Below are 19,696 nucleotides of genomic sequence, written 5' to 3' on the forward strand. Positions count from 1 at the left end.
CAGACAGAGATTCTTTTCTTTTTAGTTAGTTGAACTGCAGTGCCTGTTCAAAACATGTCTAAGACATCCTGCAGTAAGTCTTGAATGTACACACCAAGTTTCATTCACAGGAAACAGTTAAGTCTCTTAAACTTTTTCAAGTCATTGACAGTACAGATGTAATCCCACCTCTGACCACAATGACTCAACGCTTGTTGACTCAACGGATAGAGGAAGAAGCATATCATTGTTCTTTATGGGGTATTTTTATATATTTCTCAAGAACCGCTCTTCCAAAGAACTCCACACTCAACACTGCACTACCTTGGATTCCCAGCAAGACATCTGCCAAGTATGACGTAGATCGGATGAACAGTTCTTGAGATATGCGAAGGACAAACATACATACAGACGGACAGACAGAGATTCCTTGCTTGGTGGTCAAGGCCTGAGTCTGTCTGGATAACAACATCAGCCAAACACCTGATAAATGTCGCCAGACTTGCTCAGAAAAACAACTCTGCAGAATAACGATGTCAAATCCCCCCTTAAAAAAACACACACACACACACACACACACACACACAGCTGAGTGATGGGCTTCCCAGAGGGAGGCTGGGGAATAACAAACCGCAACACATAGTTTCCAGATCCTCCGCTCTGCCCCGGGATGCAGGAGAAGCCGGTCGTGAGACGAACGCAAATACTTTCCACTTATTTACCTGCTACTTCAAAGGAAGAGAGATTTTGTAATCCTGGAAGACTGTGAGGTATTCATCATCATGGCTGAAAGGTTTCCAGGTAAAGAAAAGACAGAGAAAGACAGCACAGAGAACCAGGAAAGTTGCACAATCTCACCTGCATCTGCAGACAGACACAGGAAGGACAACAACAACAACAATAGGTTGACTAATGATTCATCTCACTCCTTTCAATTTTATCAGATTTTATCTCAATTCATTTCACAGCTGCCCCTATCTAACATGTCTTGCTCAGTTCAAATGAACTCTGGTGCATATGCCTGTTTGGTTTGGTTCATTTAAGCAGATGTAAAAGCTGTCAGTTTAACTCTGGTGTTGACAAAACAAACAAAACCGAACAGATTTTAATATGAATTTAAAACATAAACTACACATAAATACATTGAGCTGATGGTGAACTGTTAAGAATGCGATCTGTATAAATGGAGTCTGCATCTCAGCACATTAGCATGAGTTTGCCGTCAGAAATGAGGTTTGTTTGCACCTGTAACCACACCCACCAATGATGTCACGGTGTACTGGAGTATGCCTGTACGTTACTGCGTCCAGGCAAGAAGTTAAACCACTGCAGGGTTAAGTTAGTCTTTAGAAAGTGAATGAAATAATGTTGACTTAACCCAAATGAGTCAAACGTCCTCTCATTCCACCTAATGTCATCTCACCTCCTCACTTCATTTCAACTCATTTTATCTCATTTCCTGTTGCCTTATCTAATCACGTCTCATGTCAATTAATATCATCTTGTCTTCTCTTACTTTGATTCTCATCTCACCTCATTTTATTTCACTTAATTTCATCTGATCTTATTTTATCCTTTCATTTTTTTAACTTAATCTCATTTCATCTTATTTCACCTTGCCTTACGTAATCTGATCACATCATCCCTGCGGCAGAGTCCAACAGCAGGTTGGAAAAATCAAGATGAAGAATGAGAGAGCAGACACTCACACTCACAGCAGACTGATGGAGTGCTAAGGAAAATCTCCTCAGGAACATGTGCATAAGAAAAAGAAAAAAAAAAGAGTAATAAGCTATGAGACCATAGGATCAGATTATTATGAAATCCTAATTTATAGCAGAGAGGACTATAAATAACACCCAGACACTCTGCAGATACGTCCAACTTATCACACACATTGTTGGAAAATGTGTTATCCCAACACGATCCTGACATCCCGACATGATTCACTGACATACAGCACAGGGACGACACAAACCAACAATCAACTTTCCTGGAAACATTTCCAAGTTGAAAGTTTTTCAACTCATTTTCCCAGGACATGAAATTTTGTTTTTGGTAGCCCACAGTGCCCAATAAATCCTCAAATTCAACAGCAATTTTCATTTTTACCTCAATAGACAGAAAGAGATACATTAGACATTATCTATTCTGTCTTTACTTGAAGGTACTTGGAGAGAAGATGGACTAAGGCTGCCAAATACTGTCTAAATCCTGAAATTGAATTAACCTTAAAGCCTCATTTATAATGGAATGGAGGAGTGGATTTTGTGCAGTTTAGTCATTGAGTTTAAGATCTATTGTCTATCTATCTATCTTTGCAAACTGGAAACTGTCCTGTATAATCAGTCCACAAAAATCATAGCTATGACCGCAGATTATTTGCATGACGACATGTGTGGTTTTTATTTTCTATTCTATTTTTCATCTTCCAGTGGATAAAATTGCCGTAAGATTGGATATTCCCAGCAGTTCCAGAGCGAGTTTGATATAAAAATCACAGAGAGTCATTTCTACGCCTGCAGCAGCAGGACATAGACCAAAAAATCAAATGCAGCTACAATAAACATCACTTCTTCTTGGAAAAAGTATCACTTTGCTGTCATTCATCAGACATTATCTATTTTGTCTGCGTCCACGGAGACAGATTAAGACTGCCAAATACTGAAATTGAAATTTCAAATTGTACACACAAGTCCATCCAAACCATTTGTCATTTTTTAAAACCCTCCATTGAAACACCATTGAAACGTACAGCTATCACATTATGTTCATGGGGTTAGGATTGGATCATTTGGATCATTATCCCTTGCCATACTACTCTTGCATATGTTGGCTAGCTAATTGCTTTCTGACATGTGAGCTGACTAACCCTCATTAAATTCAAGCAGTTATTCTATTTTTCTTATAAACAAAAGCCAACTAGAGGTTCCCATCCCAAGCACCATCCATCGATGAAGGTTATTACACCCACAAAAATAAACAAGGACACTTTATCACCATCTGATGGCTTGTTCTCAAACATCATTGGATCTTAATTACTCACAATGACAATGAAAGATGAAATAATACTGTAGCTCAGTCAGACAGACCAGTGTAGACTTGTTTCTATAGATGTAGACAGACCAGTGTAGACTGGTTTCTATAGATGCAGACAGACCAGTATAGACTGATTTCTACAGATGTAGACAAACCAATGTAGACTGGTTTCTATAGATGTAGACATACCAGTGTAGACCAGTTTCTATAGATGTAGACAGACCAGTATAGACTGATTTCTACAGATGTAGACAAACCAATGTAGACTGGTTTCTATAGAGGTAGACAGACCAGTATAGACTGATTTCTACAGATGTAGACAAACCAATGTAGACTGGTTTCTATAGATGTAGACAGACCAGTACAGGCTGGTCTGTATAGATGTAGACAGACCAGTGTAGACTGGTTTGTATATATGTAGACAGACCAGTGTAGACTTGTTTGTATAGATGTAGACAGACCAGTATAGACAGGTTTGTATAGATGTAGACAGGCCAGAACAGACTGGTTTGTTTAGATATAGACAGACCAGTGAAGACTAGTTTCTATAGATGTAGACAGAGCAGTCTGCACTGGTTTATATAGATGTAGACAAACCAATGTAGACTGGTTTATATAGATGTAGACAGACCAGTATAGACTGTTTTTTGTAGATGTAGACAAACCAGTGTTGACTGGTTTCTATGGATGTTGACAGATCTCTACAATCTGGTTTCAGGATCTGCTGGATTAGTAGTGAACTGGGATTCTCACCACTGGCGTCCTTCTGCCTCATGCTGCTGGACTGTGTAGCCAAACTGGGTTTCTTTAGAACCGTAGAAGATCTTGAAGTTCTTTGTGTCAAAGTTGAAGCAGAGCTGAAGATCTGAAACAGAAACACATTGTTATTTCCACACAACATAACTTGTTCCTCATGGCTGTTACAGTAATTTAATTTCTTGAGGGAAGGTTCACCAACTTCCACTTTGCAAACTGGAAGCTGCCCTGTATAACCAGTCCACAAAAAACATAGTTTATAACCACAGATTATTTGCATAAGAGGACACATGTTTGGTTTTTATTTTAGGTTTTATTTTTCATCTTCCATTGGATAAAATGGCCATAGGATTAGATATTACCAGCAGCTCCAGTTTGATTATAATTTCTACACCAACAGCAGCAGGACATAGACCAAAAATCAAATGCAAACACTGGGATCACTTCTTCTTGGAAAAAAACTGCCACTCTGCTTTCACTTCCTCACTACCACTCTGTCCACCGACACATACACGGCTGCTAAATGGGAAAGGTTTATATCTCTCTCTGTGGATCTAGGGATTGTAGGAAAGTCTCTGAAGTCGAAGTTGACGTGGAAGGTTGAGGGAAAATGGTCTCTTCAAAAAGTAAATTACACTTCATCACTGAGAGATCTTCTGGACTCAGACTTTCCTTTAAGAGCCCCGTTGGCCTGGAATCCAGATCCTGTTTCTCCTCCTCTTTCCCACAGAAAAGAAAGAATGAAAATACGAGATCACATACCGGTGTTCCTGATATTTTGTCCTTTCCCACAGGTATGTGGAGGGACAAAACACCATGAACCATTGACTCCAAAACAACAATGCAACAAATAATATAACTGAATCAATCCCTCTCTGTCACAGTTTAACAAAAAACAACATTATAAGCTTCACAAAGAACTACTGGACTGTATTAGAGAGTGAAAGTGGTCGATATATTAAAATAAACAAAAAACAAATGATGTTTTTATTTTTGGAAAAACACAATTTCAAGAATCAAGAACTTAGATTAGTGATACTGCTGAGATATAAAACAGCAAGTTAATTAGTTAGTTACAGTAGCTGCAGGAGTGAGTGAGTGAGTGAGTGAGTGAGTGAGTTAGTTAGTTAGTTCATCACAGTAACTAGCGGGCCGGTTAGTTAGTTAATTACAGTATTCAACTTTCCAGTGGTTAGTTAGTTAGTTAGTTAGCTAGTTAGTTAGTTCATCACAGTAACTAGCTGGCCGGTTAGTTAGTTATTTACAGTTTTCAACTTTTCAGTAGTTAGTTAGTTAGTTAGTTGGTTGGTTAGTTAGTTCATCACAGTAACTAGCTGGCCGGTTAGTTAGTTATTTACAGTATTCAACTTTTTAGTAATTAGTTAGTTAGTTAGTCAGTTAGTTAGTTAGTTAGTTGGTTACATTATCTAGCTAGCCAGTTAGTTGGTTAGTTGTGACAGTATTGAGCTAAGCAGCTAATTGGTTAAATTGCCAGTTACAGTAGTTATTTATTTAGTTTATTCTTTCAGTACTGCAGTAATCAAGACACTCCAACATTACACATGGGTTTTAAAATAACCGACAGAGAAACAACAACACAGTGACTGTGACACGATACATTACAGATGGGATGAACAATGTGCAGCATACAATCACTATCACTGAACACTAACAATAAAGTGATCTTCACACACACACACACACACACACACACACACACACACACAGAAAGACAGCTATGATATTTCACACTCTGTTTAGTAAATTTGCTGGTGGTTATCAGATCCACAGTTAGTGCATATAATGGGAAGACTGTATGTGCAGCTCAAACAGTGTGGTGTCTTTATATGAGGGATCACTGTGGCTCCTAAAGCACATCTTCTCCCCCTTACTGGCTACTGAAACTCAGCAGCTCTTTATTTAGTTAAATTACTTTAAATTTCATACCATTAAATAGACACAAATGAAATCTGTCCCAAACCAGACATATGGAAGTGTTCCTTTAAACGCTTGACAGAGGACAGAACCTCCTCACTGTTATCAGAAACCCTTGCACCTTCCCTCCTCTTCCTCAATCTCTCTCCCCCTCCTCCCTCCTCCTGCACTGACCCAGTCTGGAACTTCTTCTGGTTCCAATTAAAATCTTTATCGGAAAGGTCAGTTGATAGGAGGGGTGGGGGTGGGGGGGGCTTCAACTGCTGCCATGCCTGACAAAAGCAGCGATACTAAAGGATGATGAAAATGACGTCACTGTGCTTTTTCAAGTTTATTTTCCACGACAGGAAACAGAGTAAGGAGGAAAGAGGTGATTTCATCCTTTCAACAGAAATCCAATCGGGTGAATTCAGTGTGTGTCATCCAAGTAAATGAGGTTGAAGTATAATAAATTATGAGTGAGGAAAATCTAAGGCATGCTTCTTCTGTCAGATCATTACAATGATCTTATTGTATACTAACAAAAAAACAGATTTTGTCTGTCTTGATTTCGAGCGTCTTAATTTTTCCTTCCTTCCTTATGGTTTTGTGCTCAGACATCCAGCAACCTTCCAACTTTTCAGCCTTTTCTTTTCATCTCAGGCAGTTCTCCAGAAACTGTGTGTCTCTAAATATGAGCAGACTGTAGAACAGCTGTGCAAAGACAGACGTGTATATATCACAATCTATAAATTATGTTATATGTCATAGAGAACTGAGCACAAAGATCAACATACAGCTAGAAACTGCTTCTAAAATGATTACATTTAATCGGATTTATAGTCCTGAGCGACGTAGCCGCATCGTTCCTGAAATACCTAAATAGCTGAGCTCCATAAATTCATGGTTGTGGCGGTAAATTCAGACTCATGGTGGGGTATGAAGCGATAAAGTTGTATAGATGTCTGGCAAACCTCCCGGTCTGCTGTTAATCTGACATTAGAGGAGGCTGTCCTCCCAAGAAAAACGATATGATCGGTCGTTTCACTATTTTATCCCCAAAAAACGACATATGTATTTACATTGCAGTGACAGCGCCCTCTAGCAGCCGTAGTAATTATAACGGGAACAAAGGAGGAGATCAGGTGACGCCTGATATAAGTACATAAGTACTGACAAAAGTAAAAGTACTCCATTTAGAGAGTTATATTTATCATATACTGTATATATCATTGGAATATTCATACACCAATTCATTGATAGCATCTTAATGTTGTCAAGGCAGAGCTCATTATAACAACTTATACTGTTAGGTAGTCTAATCTATAACAATACATATTTTATAAACTGATCATATGTTCTACATATAAAATATTGATCTGAATAGTAGCCAGTAATTATAGCTGTGAAACATATGTAGTGGTGTTAAAAGTACAATATTTTCCTGTGAAATGTAGTGGAAATACACAAGTAAAGTACAAGAACCTCAAAATCATACTTTAGTTTATGTACTTACTAGTTACATTCCAGGTCGGGGTGATGGGACGGTTCAACTAACATCAGACTTTAACTTTAACGAGAGATTCACTTCCTGTTTCCTACTGACAGTCAACTTTGTTTTTTTACTTAAGCCAGCCTCAACTCTCCCTTAACTCTAATCTCATTTTATCTCTGTTGGAATTATGGTCTAATTTAATGTTCTGTTATCAAATTGAATCCACTCTAATCTCACGTCATCTCATCTAATCCCCGGATCATATAAAATCATCATATTTTAAGAGCAGCCATAAAGGTTTTCCTTTAAATGAAATGTGCCAGCGTTGATCATCATAATTCAAACTTCTGCTTTAATGTCCTCGAGCCGGTCACAAAATTTCCTCCCATCCTGTGACCCTTCGACCCCGCTGTGACCCTTTGACCTCGTGGCTGTTGCCTGTGTGCTCAAGTATTTCCTCTGAGCGCTCTGGTTCGTCTCCTCCAGCTGTGTAAATGAGCAGAGTGCTCGGAAAACTCAGCGGGCTGTGAGACTGTTTGCCAGCGAAGGCAGCCGTGATGAGCTTGGCTGCAGAGGACAAAAATAAAAGACACTGGAAAAGAGAGGAATGACGGGTGAAATGTCTCAGCTTTTAAGGTATGTTTGTTTCCTCACTGCTGAGAGGAATCTGCTCCTGTCTGAGCCCAGCCAAGGACCAGCTCGATTTATCTGAGCTATTGGTGAAAGAGTGAAAGAGACTTGGCAGAACAGAGATACAAGACCAAGATCCAAGTCTGACAGACTCCCATCACTGCCACTGGATGATGTGACCGATATGAATGATCCTCACTGGCACCGACGACACAGTTTTCAAAGTTTTTTTTTACACAGTTGAGGAGGCTTTGTGAGTGTTTTTTTGTGTATATTTGTTCATACTTAGGTGATTTTTCCAGATGTGTCTTTGCTGCTCTCATAGTTGAAAACAGATTAATATCCTGCTGAATGCTACTACAGCAACAGACAGAATATTTTTGTAAGAAGAGAAACAACGTCTGTGCTGTTTTTGTGACATCTCCAGTTTTCAAATCAGATGCAGCAGTAGGAAATAAGTCTGATCAGGTTAAGGATGGGAGTGATTTAGTGAACAGCGCTCTTGTCAGGCAGCTCACAGCCAAACGCCGTCTGTGTCACTTCCTCCAGCAGGCAGGCAGACGGCTCTATTGGCTCAGCATCATTGCACGCCGAAGCTCACGTTGACCGCAGACAGATAACCTTTCACCTTCCTGACAGGCAGCGCAGGTCAGAGGTCACAACCCTGACAGTCTGTGAAATGTCCTCCATCATGTTTATGTTAAAGCACAGGCATCTGGTAAACCCCCAGCACATGCCACATACCTTTAAAAAAAACTGGATGTTTAAAAATGGTCTTGCTCATCAACCAAGTTTCAAGATACAAAGAATAAAATTCAGTATATTTTTTGAATCCTTAGTCATAAATTTTATATTCTGCATGCATGTAAATAATGTATATCAATGCTTTAGCCATATTTGGTGTTTGTGATATAATCCAAAAGCTCAAAAACAGGTTGTTCTGCCAACCACTCCTTCTATTGCTCAATGATTAACTTTAAATCTCAAACTATTCAATGTTGAATTCATTTGAATATTACAGTTGGTGTGACAAATGAGCAAATAATGTAAAACATCACTAAAAAAATGCAGCTTTCTGGATTATACATTTGCCAAATTGATAAATGACTCCCACTGTTTCAGAAAATATGTTGAGTCACATACTGTGGTATAAATATCTTTGCCAGTGAGCAAGGACGCATTAAATTCCAGGTTTTTTTTATTTTTTTTTAAATGAAGCTTGGTGTGAAAGTCTCTTCTTACATAAGATGACACGTATCAAGGATTGGCTTGATCATCATCCAGCGTACACTGAGTTACTCCCAGTACTGGCTGAAAAAATGAAGGCGTTATTTTCTTTTCTTTAGTTATATAAAACTTTTTTATGCATTAGACAAATTTATTGGACTGTTTGGTCCCTGAAGCAGAGCTGCTTCTTCGTTACAGACAAAATAAAACCACCGTGCATGTCAGCAGCAGGACTTGCCCAAGTCATATTTCTATTATGGTTTGTTTTGTAAAAGTGGAGCGCCACATGGGTGGAGTTTAACACAGGAGAGAGTACACTGAGGGTCAGAGAGATTCGACAAATCACAGGACAGTTTTTGAGTCTTTGTAAAGCCAGTTTACTGGGATTCCTCCAAGGACACTCTGTTTCCAGGTGGTTTGAAGGAAGTTCAATCAAATGCAAAAAGATAGAAAACTGTCTTGGATTCAGTTCTAGGAGAAGCACATGTGTTTCAGCCTGAATGAGACAGGTGGTAATTGATGCCTTCCTGTGGTGTTACCAACCACAGACTGACATGCTCCAACAACAACAACAACAACATCACGACTGATGTGTTGCTGCGTGAGTTTAACGATCAGCCTAAAAGCCACAACATGCCATAAAAACCATTTCACCCTCTGAGTTCCTGGAGAAATACTCCCTGACCTGCAGGCTGAACCTCCAGGGAAACATCCTGCACCTCGCAGCCATCAAACCAAACTCTACCCAAATTCAATTTAGAGGCCAGTGGGATCATAATGCTCCAGATTTAATGTACAGAAGCACAATTTAATCAGAGGAAAACAGGAAAATGGTCTGAAAAGTGTTCTGATTCACAATTTTGCACAATTTTTCTCTGCCAGCAGCAGGGCGTTAAGATGAAGATGTAAGCTGGACCATTTGTCTGTCCAACCATTTTTGCCAAATTAACGGGAAATGTGATTTATATATTCATGATCCCAAGAGGATCATTTTTGATTATGTGTGGCCCAACTTGAACTTTCTTCTTCAGGTCATGTTTTGAAATAAGATTTTCCCTTGGCCCCTGGCATATGTTTTTTTATGCTAACGTTACTTTTTTGTTTGTCATGCTAACGTAACTTTTTCTTTTTCATGCTAAAGTTGAGGGAGGCTTCGGTGCTTTTAACTCGTGCTGCTCGTTGATAGTTTGGGACATTACTCACTACCTGTTGGGGTCATCACTGCTACTAGCTGCCATTTTTCACTGGAGTATGTTAGCTAGCCAGAGCTGACAGATGTCTGTCAAAGGTGGCATGAGTATGGCATCCAAATTCACCTCTAAACTATATAATAGTGAAAATGTCCATATATAAACTATCACGATATTATGGCAACGTGTTTTCTGCCCCCCTGCTGCGCTGCATCCTTGTTTGTTTGTAATGTATAATCTTTGCTCTTGCGCCACCCTCAGCTGCACAATTGTTAAACTGAGAATATAGCAAAAAAAGACATAACAGTCTCAGCTCACAGTCACACAATTCTCATCAACAATCTACTGAAGAGGACCATGTGAAACAGTCAGAAAGTAAGTGGAATTTGAGTAGGGTTGGGTACTGAACTCTGTACTTTTAAGGATACCAACAGAATTACATTAGTGCTACCGAATGCTGATTCGCTTTAGATCAATCGGTACCAAATTTCGATACTTTGTGGGACTGAGAGTGAGCACAGTCCCAAAATAAGTTTTAAAAACACACATTTACTAACAGAACGTCTCACACGGAGGCTCTGACACTGACAGGAGCACCAACCCACGGATGCAAAGAACTGCGGTGGATCCATTTTACCAACCTGCATGGCGGCTAGCAGCTAGTTAGCAAGACTAGCATTGTTAGCATAGCCGTGCCGTGCTGTATGCAGCCTATAGACTAAATAAAAATAAGGTGTAGCTGCAGCGTCTCGGGTTTAACAGCACTGTGCTGAACAGGTGACAGGTGTGTTTATGGTGTTTGTGTGCTCTGAAAGACTTTACGGCACGGATATAAAGTCACACAACTGATGGACTGTTAGCCTAGCATGCTAATCCTACATAAATATATGGATATCCATATGTTTACATTTGGTCCCTCTTTGATAACAAAGTAGTATTACTTTGTTATCACCAAAAAAAGGTTCACTTGGGTACTGGTACAGAATTCCAGGTACTGGCACTGGTCCCAGTACTGGTTCGAATGTGAACAGTACCCCACCCTAAACTTGAGTAGAGATTGTTTTGTCACCTGCTGTTTCCAAAATCACAAATTACTGGTCAAGCTCATCAGTATAATGAGGGAACGCTATCAGAACTTTTCATCTTTGAATTCCTTTTCTGATGAGTGGAAAAGAAACCATTTCTGTTTTCCACCTGTGCTGTTTGACTCATCAGCTTTTCCACTTGTCCACCTGCTTTCAACATCCAACACAACTGAAAACACCATATTACTGCACAACAAGCGACAGTTACTCCACTAGTGTTGATGAGAAAGGCAAGACTTGGTTGTAAACTCTCACTATAAAGGCTCATAGAGACTTAGAAATATACTCTATAAATATAAAGTCTTATAGAGGCTAATATATGTTTATAGATGCTTGGGAAAGCTTTGAACCAACCCACGTGCTCTCCCTCACAGACCTCTCCACACGTGCAGATGAAAACATGCTCAGATCTCAGAATCAGTTACTGTCAGAATAACAGAGAGAACATCGGTTAAAGATGTTCAATTGCTAGTCATTGAAGATCTTTATGCTCTGATGTTTTAGTAGGAAAATTTTCCAAAAAGGTCCAGAGAAATGAAACCATCCCGGCAAAAACCATTTTGCATCTTTAAACAGAAAACAAATATATTTTTTTAATCTTATGGCTTTTTCCTAACTGATGATAATTTGTCTGACTGTTGACTTTTATGCTTTTTATTTCTTGTTTTTACTGTAAAGCACTTTGTAACTTTGTTTTAAAAGGCGCTATATGAATAAAGTTATTATCATTGTTATTAAAGCCCCAAAATTTCAAGACAGGTATCTTCAAAATGAATGTGCCCCGATGCTTTTTCAAGTGTAAAAAAGGTAAATATCAGCAATTTAATGCACCTTTCATGCAGGTATTTGTAGGTACAGATGTGACCTGCACTGCAATCCTGCAACTGTACTCTCTATACTATGATCAGTCTGTCACCATGGAAACAGGTGGTTTCCAATAAAGAACTCTTAATTGAAAGGCTTAAAACTCACATCTAGTCATCAATCCTGCACCTGTCTGATACAAAGACACTTATCCTTTCATTTCAAACTCTCTCTCTCTCTTGTGAAAGATCCCATTACACTCTCTCTCTCTCTCTCACTCTCTCACTCTTTTGCTCACCTGGCAGGAGGCTGCAGGTCCACAGCAGCAGAAGGTGATAATAGTCCATGAGTGTGTTTGATAGAAAAAATAGAGAGATACTGAGATACAGAGTGAGAGTGTGTGTGTGTGTGTGTGTGTGTCGATGGGTCGATGCTTAACTCTGCTGCTTCTGATGTGTGAAGTAGAGAAAGACAGAGAGGAGGAGGAGCACAGTAAACACACCTCCTCCTGCCTGATGTGTCTGCTCTACACATACACACACACACACACACACATACATACAGGTCTCTGGTTGTTTAAGAGCCTTTAACTTCACCTTCCTTTTTCAAAACAGGAGCTTAAATGTTGGGGCACAAACAGGAAATGCCTCCATTTGTGTCTGACGACCAGATGTGAACATCATCGTCATATGATCCTGAGGAGGAGATTACTGCCAGGGGCATCATGCAGTCAAAATTTTACAGTGCATATTAATGTTAGCGGTAATTATCTGCTTTGGCTTTAATGTCTATGATCAAACAACCCCGCTATCAGTAACTCTCTGCAGCTATAATTGAATGACACTCCTGTATAGAGTTGTTGGTCGATGGTTCCAGAGGTGATTTTCCGTATTCTATATTCCCGTTTTAAATATTTCTTTAAACCATCTCCTTAATGTTACTGGATATAGAAACTCAGGACTCTCCTGGATAATATAAAGATCCTATAGGTCAAATTCGTTTCTGAGAAATTCCATTTTGTCCATGATTTTGGTGGATGGCTAAGAAAACTACAATACCCATGAGCCTCGGCTGCCGTTGCTATGGAGCCGAAGCCACGGGTGCACATCAGAGCGCAATGAATTCAAAATGCTTCGTCACTGAAGTTGTAAACGCGGCGCCGTAGTTGCTGATTCACTCTGTAGATTGTAAAATTCTCTCAGTGCTGTAATATTTAGCTTCTGCCCGCCGTTAGCGGAGCACGTGACCGAATTTTAAGCTCAGTGATTGGCTGTTTCTTGCTGAAATGCACCTTGGGAATTGTAGTTAACTTCTACCCCCAAATTTTTATGTTCACAGCTTCATACCTTCAACTTTTTTACTAAAGAACCAGATATTAACTAACGCAGTTGTTTATGTTTTATACTGATGATTTAACCGGGAGAGTTTAATGTTGATCCGAGCCGTAGAAGAGCTCAAACTGAGTTACATAACGTTGTCTATCAGAAAAATTAATGGGATTTTTACCTCCGGAGCCAGACTTTGCAACTCTATTGCATTTAATAGCAATACTGAACAAAAAAATGTTTACGAAAAGGCTTTAAACTCAGGGCTAACGTTAGCTGGTTAGCTAGCAACACTGTTGATTATTTAAGGTGAAGTAAAGAAAGTTCACAAACATGTAACTACTGTTTTTACTGACACTATTTAGCTTGACTGTGTAAAAAATCTTATGTCCATTCTGTTTTGTAGAACACATTTCAGTGCTGCTAATTTGTTTTGACAAAAACAATAATTTAGCTGCTAATAATAACAAAGGACAACAAGCTAACACATAATGTTAATGACTTGTGGGTTATGGGTAAATCAACCGATGCTAAAGTCACTTTAAAGAGGGAAATTCTAAAGCTTGAAGTAATTTACAAATTCATTCAAGTCGAACAGTTTTATGACGTGAGCTAAGATTGGTTATTCATACATCAGACTGCGGTTAACAACGATTCTACGTTTTCCAGCCGCAGCTGAGCGGCTCTATGATCTCCGCTGATACTATGTAGAGCAGGCGTCAGCGATGAGGTTCAACCATTGGCCAGTTTTTTTCAACCTTGCTTATTGGGGGCCGACATTGCACAGGCACTGTGAAAACCACCAAACATGTTTTTAATATATTTTGTTTGTTTATCTATCTCGTTTCATTCAAGAATAACATTTGTGAAACTGTTTTAGATATACTTTAGGGCAGATGTCATCACTCCCATTAGTAAGTGAGGACAAACAGAGTGACAGCAGTTTATGGTAATACTCATTACATAAACATATCCTCTGTGTTACATTATGAGACTAGAAATCTATGATCTTATCCACACACAATAATCTTTTATGGTTGAAGCAATGTACCGTTATTGACACAAATCTGTTCTGGTCTGATAAGTCAAATTATGTTGTGTACCTGTGTATCATAAGTTTAAGATGTTACAAGGTCATATTTATAGGAATTTACATGAGTCTTGTGTTTAAATTGTTATCTACTGCAGATTTATGAGGAGTGATGTCGATGATTGGATGCAATCTGTAAAAGGGAAAAAAATTGGCTTTTGTCGGGGGGGCTAAATGTTTCCATTGGAGGGCCAGATTTGGCCCACAAGCCACCATTTGCCTACCACTGATGTAGAGCTTTCTAGTTGGACAGAACCAAGTAGCCTAAACAGAGGGGGTCTGTGTGTAGCAGCAGAGTTTAATATGAATAAAAGCATACAGAAAAGCAACTTATGTTTATATACTATGTTATTAAGGATAATTAAAATCACTTATAGTGAGAATAGAGTTTCAATGAAATTTGAGGGGTTACTGCAGATAATCCTCAGTAACCCCTTAAAGGACGGGTTCACAGTTTTTCAAGTTTGTCTTAAAACAACAGTCAGGTGTCTATATGAACAGTGAAACAGGTTTTCTTCGCTGTAATCATTCCTCCTGTTCATACTGGCTGTTAAAAGATCCTTCAAATGTGCTTTCAATGGAAGTGATGGAGGCCAAAATCCACAAACCTCGTTTTGTGTTTATCTGAACATGAGGCTTCAGAGACTGAGTTAGTCAAATCAGGTGGACATCTTCCAAAGTTACAGTCTGTTTAGCACGAAGTTTCCTCTTTGTGGTTCCACAGACACTGTTTCCTTGCTGAGCTGGAGTGCAGGGAATATTAACAAGAATAGGGAATTTCATGCTAAATATACTTCGACATCCAAAAACAAAACGACTGTGCTGCACCGTGCAGCAGAGCAAGGAGTTATATTAAAAGCCTTTATGTAGTCAGGCGCATTTGTTAAAATGCCAGTCGGTTTTGACCTCACAGTCATCAGGGTGGGAACAGTGAAAACAGATTGCTTACAGCTGGTAATCTAAACACCCCAGAAACAAACAATTTTCCATCACATACTTAGCTATCCACTAGAATTATCTACCTCAGACAGGTGAAGTCTCATATTAGCCTCAGATAAACATAAGAATGTAAGTTTGCATGAATCAAACTCAAGAATGCATAAACATAAGAAGGTGTTTATTCACCCCAAAACAGCCGGTGCGCCTTGCTGAGATGTAAGCCAGTCTTTAACGGATGCACCAACAGTGTCTGCTTCTCTTTGTTCTTCCTGTTATTTCCCTCTGTTATTTCTCTGCTCTTTTTCCTCTCCTCTCTGGACGTTCATGAAGTAGATTCATAAAGCTGCAGGATACATGCAAATCTTTCACTCAAACTGAGACATTTTCAACTCTTGCAAACGTGTCTTTGTGTCAATTTGCATCACTTTGAACAAATTTGCATCTTTCCATTGACTTTCAATGCAATGGTACCACCTCTAAAGTTCCCATCTGAACACAGTTAGACTAGAGATGCATTGGGAATGGATCTTTAATGGGAGACAGAATCAATTGTTTCAGAAAGTGCCCTAAAATGTCATCTGTTTATGTTCAAGTGACAGCGCCCTCTAGTGGTCATAGTATTTATGACGGGATCAAAGGAGGAAATCAGGTGGTGATATAGACGAATCCGGCAGCTGATTAATGTGTTGCGCTCTCAAGCGCCGCCATCGTTACTGCTGTAGAGTGGAGGCTGAACGCAATTGCACTGTAGGTGAAATCCGAGATATTTGGGTTAACCACACTCGGCAGTCGTCCCCTCCAGCAGATGAAGCTATTCAGTCTCTAAACACTAGTCTGATATTAATCAGGACGCAGGCTTTGTGAAAAATAATAGAGGTAGCTAATTAAAACCAGCAGGAATTACTTGCTAGTTTAAGATATAAATCCTCAAACAGAAATTTAAGCTAATAAAAAATCGGAAACAATTTAACACAATAAAGAGCTATCTGTAAAAAGTAGACTTAAATGTCACAGAAAAGTTCAGTTTTGTAGTTTATAACCTGTATTTTAATGGCATATGTTTTATATATTTTAAACATATAACTTTTACTGGATCACCTGGACATAAAAGCGTCCAAACAACGAGATCATTTTACATAAATTACAGTGGTATATGCAAGTTTACAAATGAGGCATCACTGCAGAACTGGAGACTGGGCTATTTTTTTCTCATTATAGAGCAACAAAGTCCACATAGGGAGGAGGTCGGGGTTGAATTAATGGATCAACAAAACAGACTTTAACAGAGGAGATCACTTCCTGTTTCCAACTGTCAACATAACCAGAAAAAGAAAGAAAGCTAACCATGTTATTATTATTGTATCCTTGACGACGGCAGTCCATAAAACCTTAAAAACAGCAATTTTAAGCCAAACCATGATGTTTCTCTACATCTCACTAAGTCGTGTTTGTGCCTAAACCCGACCAAACCTTAACCATAGTGTTCATTAATGCCGCTGTCGTCCTGCTGATAGGAGCATCAGGTCGTTCTGTAGGTCATGGACCAACAACGTACTCTGTTATTTAATTTGGAGGACTTGTTAACGCAAACACACACAGACACACAACTTGTTTTTCATTTGACACTGAATCAACTGTCATTTATTTCCTGGGAGTCTAATCCTAATCTGAGTTATTCTAACCTTAAAAAACCAGGTCTGGACCATGAAATGTGTGGTTAACCTTGTGAGAACCATCTTCTTGTCCCCAGAAGGAATGAGTCCCCATAGTGTAATTGTGTCATCCAGTTTTTGTTCCCACAATGTGATTAATTCAAGTACACACACACACACACACACACACACACACACACATATGTTCCCTCCCTGTCAATAAAAAGATACTGGAGTGCTGTGAGCTGGACGGCAGCAGGCTGCTGTCATTCTGCTGGAAATAACAAGTGGAAACTCAGACTCAAAGCAGTGGAGTTAAAGTGAAACAGACGGTAAAATGGCCTTTAAGTCAGCCTTAGGGTCAGTCACTGAACACGACACGTTGTTACAGTCCCATATATGTACTGTACATACATACATACATACAGACAGACAGGTGGTAACTGACATGTCCTCTCACCTGGTGGCTTCTCACATGCAGCAACAGATGACTTTCTTTTCTTTTGCATACTAAATATTTAAATTTGAAAGAAAACTAAATCCTTAAAACAATCCATTATCTCTTTTTAATTTCGTAATGTAAATCTTTGGTGTCTGTTTCTGCTTCCTGTGAACAACTGGCTAAACATACAATATGATGTCACATCCAGATGCTCATGCACATGTTCACTATTTAAAGTCCGACTTCAAAGTGATTGCATGTTTCTTTTCTGTTAGAGCATACATATCTGCTCCGAATCACTTGTCCTGTGAAAAAATCTGAAACCAAAAAAGAGAGAAATTTATATATTTTTAAATGATGGCGCCCCCTATTTCCCCCTATCATCCTTCTATTAATCTGTCTGAATACTTCTAATAATCCATCTATGTAGTTAGAGACTTTGCTTTAATGAAGCCAATCAAATTTTGCATAAATGCTGTCAATCAAACACCGACACGCCCCTCCAGTTGCTGTCAACCAAACACAGACACCGACACGCCCCTCTAGTTGCTGTCAACCAAACACAGACACCGACACGCCCCTCTAGTTGCTGTCAATCAAACACAAACACTGACATGCCCCCCCAACTGCTGTTAATACATTTTGCATAAATGCTGTCAATCAAACACCGACACGCCCCTCCAGTTGCTGTCAACCAAACACGGACACCGACACACCCCTCTAGTTGCCGTCAACCAAACACAGACACCGACACGCCCCTCTAGTTGCTGTCAATCAAACACAGACACCAACACGCCCCCCCCCCCCACTGCTGTCAATCAAACACAGACACTGACACGCCCCCACAGCAGCTGTCAATCAAACACAAACACCGACACACCCCTCCAATCGCTGTAAACCAAACACAGACACTAACACGCCCCTCCAGTTGCTGTCAATCAAACACAGACACTGACACGCCCCCCCTAGCTGCTGTCAATCAAACACAGACACCAACAGACCTCTGCAGCCAGTAGACAAATAAATTCTGTCTACTTGAAGGAATAGTTCGACATTTCTGGAAATAGGCTTTATATTCCCTTAATTGCTCGTTGAATTGATGAGAAGATCAATAATACATTCTCATATCTGTCCAGTAAATATGAAGCTACATTGAATAAGCATATGTTGCAAAATGTCAAACTATTCCTGTGTTTATCTATTTAAAGTGAATGAGAGAGAAGACGTCTAAGTTTTCACAATGCATTTCAATTCAGACCCTGCAAACTGACCTGATTGGAAGGATTTCAGATATTTTTATGTAAGAACAGCCAATCATGACTAAGTTAGTCTGGAATTAGTCTGGAAAAGAGGAGATTTTCAAAAATGTAACCATAAAAAATGTAACCACTTGAAAAAAATAATGTCTGCAAACATTTTTGGTTATAAATGTCGAGGAAAATGAGAAAATATAAATTCCTGTCATTTATAACACTTTCAGTTCTCCAAAGTTAAGTTATATCCCTCAATTAGACCAAAACAAAGGACAAAACAAGACATGAAGAAAGTCAGACAAACAGACGAGTTGATCTCCGACAACAGAGTGAAACAGACACAAAAACGTCACAGCCGAGAGAACAAACTGCTCTGAGATCATTTCAACCACAAAACAAATAACCAGACTGCAGACCAAAAATACTGCTGTAATGAACAATGAACGTCTGAGTAGAGCTGTTTAATTTCCTGACACTGAACCAGTTCTGCTAAATGTTGGAAAAATGACACTTTGAACACAAACGTTCATCACAAAGGACACAAACATAGAGAAAAAAATATATCCTCAAGTCAGTTTAATGTAGCCGAAAATCACACATTTCTCAGAGGGCTTCACAGTCTGTTCTTTGATGCTTTTATTTTGAAAACAAAGTCATGTGAAAGAAGTTGTGATGAACCTACAGAGAATTATCAGTGACTGACAACAGCTCCTCTCGGCTTTACGGAGCTTTATAGCAAGTTTCAGCTCATTGTTTATCTGTCCGACTGCAACTTTACTGTTTTGCTTCACTCTCAGCGCTCTCATAGCATCATTTTTGGCTGCAGCAGGCAGCTGTTTTCAGAGAAAAAGCTCTAAAAAGCCACTGTACACTACC

General features: G+C 39.3%; 1 protein-coding gene across 2 annotated transcripts in view; it reads right to left on the reverse strand.

Moving 5' to 3' along the window:
• itga11b (integrin, alpha 11b) overlaps positions 1-12,617 on the reverse strand; it is a 49,134-nt gene extending 36,517 nt beyond the window's left edge. The window contains exons 1-2 of one of the 2 annotated variants that reach the window (XM_067590708.1): positions 12,418-12,617; positions 3,772-3,883 (exon numbers count right to left, since the gene is read on the reverse strand). In XM_067590708.1, coding sequence (XP_067446809.1) covers positions 3,772-3,883; positions 12,418-12,466 — 161 coding nt within the window. In that variant the 5' untranslated portion in view covers positions 12,467-12,617. The remainder of the gene's footprint in view (positions 1-3,771; positions 3,884-12,417) is intronic. The other variant, XM_067590707.1, reaches the window with a different exon arrangement.
• Between the last annotated feature and the right edge of the window lie 7,079 nt (positions 12,618-19,696).

The sequence above is a fragment of the Thunnus thynnus genome, chromosome 5, assembly GCF_963924715.1.
Source record: "Thunnus thynnus chromosome 5, fThuThy2.1, whole genome shotgun sequence".
NCBI lineage: Eukaryota > Metazoa > Chordata > Actinopteri > Scombriformes > Scombridae > Thunnus > Thunnus thynnus.